The sequence below is a fragment of the Micromesistius poutassou genome (assembly GCF_964030765.1).
Source record: "Micromesistius poutassou genome assembly, chromosome: 17".
Lineage (NCBI taxonomy): Eukaryota > Metazoa > Chordata > Actinopteri > Gadiformes > Gadidae > Micromesistius > Micromesistius poutassou.
This window is the reverse complement of record NC_140287.1, coordinates 16,246,999-16,256,993: the sequence shown is the minus strand read 5'-3', so window position 1 is coordinate 16,256,993 and position 9,995 is coordinate 16,246,999. Positions and strand designations below refer to the sequence as shown.

Genomic DNA, 9,995 nt, shown 5'->3' with positions numbered 1-9,995 from the left:
TCCTTCTTGTGGTCACGTGTCGCCGTGGGTAACCGCTATACTGCAGGGCATCAGAACGGTACGAACACCAAAAGAAGAAGCCCATAATCACATAGTCATAAGAAGAACATTACGTTGTGTAGGGTTCAGCTCTTTGTTAGAGGTACTTATCTTTTATCTTCGGTTCAATTGCACCGAACCAGGGAGTGATGCCGTTTGGTTCAGAGATCCTTGAGTGTTATGACGCATCGTCATAGAAAGGGTCTCCATGTCGTTCCACTTGTTCTCTATACTCAAGGAATTCCAATGCGTTTCCAATTACTTAAGTTGGTTGCATTTGGCAAATATGTTTGCTTATGGCTTACGGCTTCATTTGGGAAACAGGCCGTTTGAATGCATTGAGCCGTCAACACTCTGTCACTGACACTTTATTACCTTTTTATTTGTTACCTTTTGTCACAGACTGTGGGGAAAAGTACCTCGTAGCTTTCTTTCTGATATCATGAAAATTCTACATTTGTCCAAGGGTTTTTTTTATGCTACTGCATGAAAAACTTAAGACAAATATAGGTATCCATGATGTGATGTAGTATAGTGGTGAATAGCTGAGATCGGTAGACTTCAGTCATGTATTGGGTGCCTATTCACTATTCACTATTCTGTTTTTGTGTTAAAACGAGACCTGATCCATTGTCTTCAGTTAAAGCGTTCTCCTCAGGGTGTATGATAGAAATAGGGTGTATGATATCTAGACGTAGGGTGTATGATAGAAATAGGGTGTATGATATCTAGACGTAGGGTGTATGATATCTAGACATAGCCCTGGTTGGTGGCGCACTCTAGTGGTTGTGTTGTTTATAGCGTTTAATATTGTGAAAAATAAACATTTCAGAATTTGTGATTTGTGTTTTTCGTGAAGATGCTGTAGTTCAAGAACCATTATCCGAATGTAATTGTCATTGATGTGTCAATCATAACGCTAGTAAGCCCAATCTGGTACTCGGTACACTATATTGTGGCGACCGTGGGCATGGTCGCCGTGTTCCAGGTGCCGCAAACGATACTGGGACAATTGTTTTCGTTTTTTAGTCCGACACCATGAGTGAGAGTGCTGTTCGTGTTGGCCAGGTGTGCCGTGTTTTCTGTAGTAGGTGCGTGGTTATAGAAAGACAACTCCCGTAGCCGAGCGGTGTATGGGGCGCCGGAGTTGATTTGACTGCTTAACCTGGACTCCCGTCTCGTCCTTTCAGTGCAGCTATATCGCCACAATATCCTATATTGATACGCCGTATCCGCTGTTGACAGACGGCTCTAATGTACAGGTTCAATTAGATGGGACTCTATCCTCGCTGCTGGGCCAAAAAGCACCAACGCCCATCCAGAAATGTTGTGATTGTGACTCACAAATTAAACTAATCACAATCATTTGTGAGTCATTTGTGAGGCTGTAAGTAATAACGTTAGGCTACCATTATTTACATTGTGTGGAAGGCCATTAACAAAGAAGGCCATTAGCGCAAATAACGTCTTACAATGTGACGCTAATGACAGAATTTGACTTCTTGTGATTTGGTTTTGGCCATTTTCCCTCCCCTGAATGAGGCAGGCCCAGTTTATTTTGAGCCCTAACATTTAATATTTTTCATTAAAAAAAATTACTTGAGGAATACAAAAGCGCTCTAGGTATTGTATGTTATGTATGACAAAAGACCAACAGAAAGAGCGGGCGGGGGCGCGCGCGACCCGCTCCTCTCACCACAAGCACTTGTTGCGCTGCCTCACTGCCTGTCGACGCAGGGTCCAAACGGACGCTGAAGATGCTCTATCTAGCGCGTATTATCTTCTTCGTGACGATGGTCGACGCTACCCTGCACCTGGAGTATTGCCCGCCTTACTGCGAGTGCGACTGGACCTCCTGGAGCGTCTCTTGCTCCGACCTCCAGCTGCTGCCCGCGTTTCACCCCCGCACCACGGAGGTGTAAGTGACCAAACGGGACATCTTGGAGTCTACGTTTGTTTCTAAATGTGACGCATATAGGCGTGTAAGAAAACATTCCTTATTCAGTATTAATACAATTTAAAATATGAAAATGAGATAACACGATGTTTATTATTTTTGCGTTTAAGATGGCTCGAAGGAACTCGTCTGTCCTCAATCCCGCAGGAGGCGTTTTCCAAGTTAGTCAACATTTCCCACATGTAGGTATTTCACCATTTATTTAGCTGTCTGTTTTTAATGCGAGTGTACAGTCTCCTGAATGTGAACATTTATGTTTATTAGCCCAGACAATATTGTTCGCATGTTTCATAAGCCTCTCCGTTCATCATTTTCTTCCTTAGTGATTTATCATATAATGTATTCGATTATATAAAATAAAGCTAATTACATTATGCTTGCATGGTTAGCTATTATATACAGTATATTCATGTTATATATATATATATATATATATAATGTGTGTGTGTGTGTGTGTGTGTGTGTGTGCATGCATGCGTGTGGATATCTGGTTTTTTTTCAGCTACATCTCTGAGGATAAGACGTTAAGAGGCCTTGATCGTCACTCTTTCTACAACCATCCCAGGACCAGTCACATGTGAGCACCTCCTCTCACACACAGGACTTAGCATTCTGCTCCACCCAACGCTTCACCCCTGGGTCGTCCTACTTGACCTCGTTGGTCTAAGATAAATACAATTGACATAACTTCAAATATGTATCGTATAGACCTAGAAAAGTTAACATAGCATCTAGAAGGCATAAGGCTGACCGTGTGTGTGTGTTTGTGTGCTTGTGTGTGTATGTGTGTCTGTCTGGGGTGGTCTGTTTGCATGCATGGGTGTGTGTGTGTGTGTGTGTGTGTGTGTGTGTGTTTGCATTGGTGTGTGTGTGTGTGTGTCACCATTTTGCAAGTGCAGAGAACTACGAAGCCTCAGAAAGCTGGCCTCCATCCACCCAGAGGCGTTCAAGGCCCTTCCTCACCTGCAGTATCTGTAAGGACCCAACATGCTGCTGATTTAAACACACACCGTCCATCCGACATAACACGAACCTAACCTGCCTAAGCCATGTGGTGATCTGCATTCATTTGGACTCGTATGTTTGTCTTTATTTACAGCGGCATTCTTAACACAGGGCTCGGCTTCTTCCCTGCCCTTAAACACATCCTCTCAGTACAGGCCGAGTTTGTTTTGTATGGAAGCATTCAACTGCACGCTGTACAATTTGAACGTTCTATTTGTGATGCTCAGTTGTCATGTTGCTCCACCTTATCTCTATCTTTTCTTACAGGGAGATTGTGGATAATACGTTATTAGAAGTGATACCTGCCAATGCTTTCAATGGATTATCTGAGAATTATTTAACAATGTAAGTACACGTTCAGCCATTTCCCTGTCTTTGGCTTCTAGTATAGCATTTTAATTAGCTTATTCTCGATAAAGATATATTAATATTTTCGGTGGCATGGTTCAGTTTCAGTGGGAAACAAATCAGTAGTTGGGGTTATTGATATACATTTCGTGAAACAACATCTCAGTCAAATGCCACCTGCAAGCCTTGAAGTGTATCTGAAAGCTAAAAGCAAACCACATATATATAGCATAGATAGCACCCATTCAAGAAATCGCATAAAGCCGCAATAGCAACTGCATAACATGTGTTTGCAGTCGCAGGTGGTTTGAAAAACCTATTATGGGATTCAGGGATACTTTGACGACACCATCTATCCATAATCTACCCTTTTCAAAGCCAACCATCATTACTTACTAAAATATCACTAATAATAACAATAATCAATGATGTATGGACTATTTGCATTGTTTTGTGTAAAGAGTTGTAACGCTTTTCCAACTTCTTTTGTCTTTTTTTAAGCATGTTAAACGGCAACGGCCTGAGGAGGATTCAGCCGTTTGCCTTCAACGAGAGCCGACTGGAGGAAGTGTAGGCTCTCCTCTCTGTGCTCCCTGTGAGCAGTGACACAACACGAACAAAGGACAGACATATGGGAATGTGTCACACACTCTTTTTCTTATTTTTATTTGTTTAGGTATCTCAACAGGAATGTGGATTTGGAAACAGTAGACGCTTTGGCATTTTCTGGAGTCATTCACGGTCCGACACTTTTGTAAGACGCTGAAGTATATTGTGTGTTTGAATGTAAACATGTTTACTACTACAAGATGCTCAAGAATGTTAGTGCAGCCTGCAATTAGTTTCCCCAATGCCTACTACGAAAGAAGTTCAATGTGTTCCATTGAACACAAACAACCCCCATGAATAATCTCAGCATTGTCTCCTTCTGAAGTGAACTTGCCTCTCTGTATGGATCCTCAGAGACCTTTCAGAGACCAGGGTGACCACTTTACCCTCAATGGGACTCGGGGCCGTTGAGAAATTCCAGGCCAAAAACACTTGGGGCCTCCAGACGCTGCCTCCCCTTGCAGCGTTTCTGCATCTCCAGAGTGCTGAGCTGACCTTTCCCAGCCACTGCTGTGGCCTCACAAAGCTGAAGCGTTGGAGAGGGTGAGTCAGGAAACAAGCTCTGCTCATCACACTCACAGTATTAACTGGATATCTTAAATATTGTATTTTTTTTACCAGAAAAAAGCTATAGTCAACTCTTTTTTACTAGAGCTCAGAATTAAGTATTGTACAAACCATAAATATTGGGATTTATTGTCCGTACTTTTACGAAATAAGCACTTAACGGCCTCTTACCCTCACTGTTAATATTCCAGACAAACAGAAGAAGTCATTTGCAACCTGACAAAGACTGCTCTGGGCCAGAGATCTCCCCGGGGGGTCACCCCCAAGCGTTTTGGGCGCCACACCAGCATCAACCAGCCGGACGAGTTCCTGGCCGTGCGCAACAGCAGTCGCCGGACCTTCGCAAACCCTTACCCTCCCCACTTCCTCCGCACCGACCACTTCTGCCCGCCCGACGTGTGGCCCAACGACGAGGGTCCGTACTACGTGGACCTGCCCACCGAGCCGCCGGAGGAGGGCTTCGACTACGCGCTGTGCGGCGACCCGCCCGCCCGCCCGCCGGCGAGCGTGGCCTGCGTGCCCGAGCCGGACGCGCTGAACCCCTGCGAGGACGTGATGAGCCAGGGCTTCCTCCGGGTGTCGGTGTGGGCCGTCAGCCTGCTGGCCATCCTGGCCAACCTGCTGGTGCTGCTGGTCCTGCTCACCAGCCACCGCCGCCTCTCCGTCACGCGCTTCCTCATCTGCCACCTGGCCTTCGCCGACTTCTGCATGGGCGTGTACCTGCTGCTCATCGCCTCGGTGGACGTCTACACCCGCTCCCACTACTACCGGCACGCCATCGCCTGGCAGACGGGGCCCGGCTGCCGGCTGGCGGGCGCCCTCTCCGTCTTCTCCTGCGAGCTGTCGGTCTACACGCTCACCGCCATCACGCTGCAGCGGTGGCACGCCATCTACTTCGCCATGAGCCCCGAGCGCCGGCTGCGGCTGCGGCACGCCGTGGGCGCCATGCTGGGCGGCTGGCTGCTGTGTCTGACGCTGGCGCTGCTGCCCCTGGTCGGCGTCAGCAGCTACCAGCGGGTGAGCATCTGCCTGCCCATGGACGTGGAGACGGCGGCGGCCCGCGTCTACGTGGTGCTGGTGCTGACCTTCAACGTCCTGGCCTTCGCCGTGGTGTGCGGCTGCTACCTGCACATCTACCGCATGGTGCACAACCCGCGGCACCAGTCCAGCCGGCACGACGCCAGCATGGCCCAGCGCATGGCCGTGCTCATCTTCACCAACTTCCTGTGCGTGGCGCCCATCTCCTTCTACGGGCTGTCGGCACTTCACCGGCCACTCATCACCATCACGGACTCCAAGGTGGGTTCAGACCTGGTCTGTGATCAGACCGTCACTGACTCCAAGGTGAGTTTAGACCTTTAATCAGACCGTCACTGACTCCAAGGTGAGTTTAGACCTTTAATCAGACCGTCACTGACTCCAAGGTGAGTTTAGACCTTTAATCAGACCGTCACTGACTCCAAGGTGAGTTTAGACCTTTAATCAGACCGTCACTGACTCCAAGGTGAGTTTAGACCTGGTCTGTGATCAGACCATCACTGACTCCAAGGTGAGTTTAGACCTGGTCTGTGTCAGACCATCACTGACTCCAAGGTGAGTTTAGACCTGGTCTGTGTCAGACCGTCACTGACTCCAAGGTGAGTTTAGACCTGGTCTGTGTCAGACCATCACTGACTCCAAGGTGAGTTTAGACCTGGTCTGTGATCAGACCATCACTGACTCCAAGGTGAGTGAAGACCCGGTTCACCACCGTTGTGGCAGTGGTGAGTCATTTAGTTACTCAGTAATCTTGCTTGTAATTACTTTGGTAATTTATGTTTTAATGTGGCCAGGAGAGATGCCACCGATGGTTTAATCACAGACCGTTATCTTCCTTTAAGTAACTTTGCAGGACAATTCCAATCCTTTTTGTGGTTTATATGTTTGTTGAAATATATAACAATTTAATGCATTAGATGAGCAACAGCAATTGTTAGTTGATATAAATTATGTATCTATAGATAATATCCCCTAGAAAACCCTTATAAATCACCTCATAAATGTAGTATTGTGTGAAGTTACCCTTCCAAAGGAGTTGTAGGTAATATTTGAGAGTTGTTAAGAGAGAGAGCAAAGGAGAGATCGATTTTTAAACTAAATAACCAAAAAGGTGCATTTCCGGAGCTGTCATTGACAGGTACCCTTAACCAATCAGTGAAGAGATGCCCTGATTGGTCAGAACTATGCCGGGAGCAGTTAAGGCCGTGTCCCAATTCAGGGGTTGACTCCAAGGTGCAGCCTTCGTAGACCGCGAAGGCTGCATCGAAGGCCGAACGAGCGTTGTGGAATGGGACGGTCTAGCCTACGGAGCATTTCCGGATTGCGTAACCAGCCGTTAACGTCCTTTACCTTGCGTGACCACGCGCCGCTCCTGTCTCCTAGCAACCCTGACAGCTGCCGTTCAAACCGGACAGCGGAGGAGAAATATGGAGCCAGAAATCATAATTGTATTGGTTATGTTTTATGTTTTATTGGAGGAGTGGGAGAAGATTCACCGCCGGGTGAAGAGGAAGAGAGGACGTTGGCTTAACGTTAATTAGTTTAACGTTATATGTCTAGCGTTAATGTCATTGAACTTTGACAATAAAGTTACCTATTTAAAATGGTCCCAACCTTACTTTTATATTTAAAAAAAAGTTTTGTCATTAAATATGTATTCGCTGCAGCTGCTGCTTCCGCTCTCTCCGCGCCATTTCTCAAAAAATATCCAACGCGCAATGAATGTTGGGATACGTCGGGCCGTGAAGGATGCATCCGATGCGTCCTTCAAATCCGGGAAACGAAGGCTGCATATCTCGGCCGCATTCGAAGGACCCTTCGAAATGGGACAGCACTTGACGCGCCGCTGTGACGTATGCGGTCTTCAAATGCGTCCTTCGAAGGATGCAACCCCTGAATTGGGACACGGCCACAATCTAACTAGACCTCTGAAGAATAAGTCCCGCCTCCGAGTCTCCGGTTCCCTTGGTCAAATGTCTATGGGAAATAAGATGGGGTTTTTGAATGATCGTACATAACAAACTCTGTTGGTGGCGAAGTAGTAAAAGCTGCGTCACGTTTTGAACTACACACATTTTCCATCTAGTTTCGACTGGCTTTTTGGATTGTCGGTGCCGTTAAAGTAGTAAACGATTATAAATGCTATTTTAATCCAAACAATCCAAAAAGCCAGTCGAAATAATAGCTCTTAAATCATACCTACCGCACCTTTAATGTTTTCTTAAATAGGTTCACCATGCTAATGTCTGTCCAGGTTCACCATGCTAACGCCTGTCCAGGCTAACACCATGCTAACGCCTGTCCAGGCTAACACCATGCTAACGCCTGTCCAGGCTAACACCATGCTAACGTCTGTCCATGCTAACACCATGCTAACGCCTGTCCAGGCTAACACCATGCTAACGCCTGTCCAGGCTAACACCATGCTAACGCCTGTCCAGGCTAACACCATGCTAACACCATGCTAACGCCTGTCCAGGCTAACACCATGCTAACGCCTGTCCAGGCTAACACCATGCTAACGCCTGTCCAGGCTAACACCATGCTAACACCAGGCTAACGCCTGTCCTTGTCCCTCCAGGTGCTGCTGGTGTTGTTCTTCCCTCTGAACTCGTGCACGCAGCCCTTCCTGTACGCCCTCCTCACCCGAGCCTTCCAGTGGGACGCTGCGGCCATGCTGAGCCGGATCGGGCTGTGGAGGCCGCAGGCGCAGCTCTGCTGAAGCCCACACTGCACTACTGCCTCACCGGGACACTGTCTCACCTACAGTAACTACTGTCTCACCTACAGTAACTACTGTCTCACCTACAGTAACTACTGCCTCACCTACAGTAACTACTGTCTCACCTACAGTAACTACTGCCTCACCTACAGTAACTACTGCTTCACTGGGACACTGTCTCACTGTCTCAGTAACTACTGTCTCACCTACAGTAACTACTGTCTCAACGGGACACTGTCTCACTGTCTCAGTAACTACTGTCAACAGGACACTGTCTCACCTACAGTAACTACTGTCAACAGGACACTGTCTCACCTACAGTAACTACTGTCTCACCTACAGTAACTACTGCCTCACCGGGACACTGTCTCACCTACAGTAACTACTGTCTCACCTACAGTAACTACTGTCAACAGGACACTGTCTCACCTACAGTAACTACTGTATCTCACCTACAGTAACTACTGTCAACAGGACACTGTCTCACCTACAGTAGAGATCTGGATCCCATGTCGCTTTAATGGGGGTTCATATAGCGTCCAAACAGTCTTCCATCTTGGAAATGTAATTAGCTTGAAGGACAACTGAATTGTGCTTCTGACCCCAAAGTGACTAAAAGGATTCTGTCTTGTAGTCGGGTTGAATCCCGTTTAGTTAGCAGAGGTAATCATTTGATTGAAAGCAATTATACATCTAATTATACATCTCTTCCATCTTGTGATCTGTGTACATCTGAGAGATTTAGCCGGATGGCCAGATTTTTTATACGGTATATTCAGGTGTTCTTGTCTTTGGATTAGTAAGATTGGTGCAGCTTTGAAACAGAAAATGTACTGTACAGTTCCTGGAAAACTAACATGGAATATGAATATTGAACTTTCTTATTAAACCCTGCCAGAACATGAGTGGCTACCTTAATAGTTGTGTCCGTGGTAGCCCAATACAGTTACAGACCCAGACTTGAGCCACACATTTGGTTTTTTTTGCATTCTCTGTGGAAATGTCAAGTATTTAAAAATATATATATTTTGAGACTTTAAGTCGTTGTCATACTAATGCTAAAAGTAAATTGCAGTTTAGTTTGTTTTTCTCATGCGATTCTTCGTCATTACCCTCTCAACAATAAAGCAAAGTATGGTTTTTCAGTCTTATAATATAATATAATATAATAATTTCACACACACACACACACTTAAATTCTGTACTGTAATATAACTAACTAGCTAACTAGCTTATTGTTTGTTATAACAACAAATATTTAGCATCAAACAATACATTTTGAGCTACCGTAATGTAGCCAGCATTTAATCAAAGTGTCATAATTCGTTTTCGAGCATAAAAAACAAATGTGCCCTCTTTACGTGTCGCTGTAGTAAGTGAAAACCTGAAAACCATTTCACTTGAATCCCAATTCAGATGTGAAAAAAAAGGCTAAACTTATGTTGATGTTGAAATAACTGCCCCCAGTAGGCCTATAGTCTTTCTTATATGTGCAGTCTGCATTTTCTTTTCTTATGGTGTATATTGTGTGCTTACTAACCAGCAATGAATTAATTCATTTTGATTCAAATAATGTTTCTGAATTTGGTAGCCATTATTATTAATTGTATTTTCTTGTCTGTTAAGAAAGACTACTGGGGGCAGTTAATTTCAACATCAACATAAGTTTAGCCTCTTTTTTTTCACATGTGAATTGGGATTCAAGTGGCC

The 9,995-nt window shown here is 45.6% G+C and overlaps 1 protein-coding gene across 1 annotated transcript; it reads left to right on the top strand.

The window, feature by feature from the left end:
* Positions 1-1,832: 1,832 nt before the first annotated feature.
* On the top strand, positions 1,833-8,285 carry LOC311362326 (thyrotropin receptor-like; the record flags this gene model as incomplete). Its single annotated transcript, XM_084482147.1, has 6 exons — positions 1,833-1,957; positions 3,851-3,919; positions 4,026-4,103; positions 4,313-4,501; positions 4,717-5,824; positions 8,145-8,285. The coding sequence occupies 6 exons, from the start codon at positions 1,833-1,835 to the stop codon at positions 8,283-8,285; spliced, it is 1,710 nt and encodes a 569-aa protein (XP_084338273.1).
* Between the last annotated feature and the right edge of the window lie 1,710 nt (positions 8,286-9,995).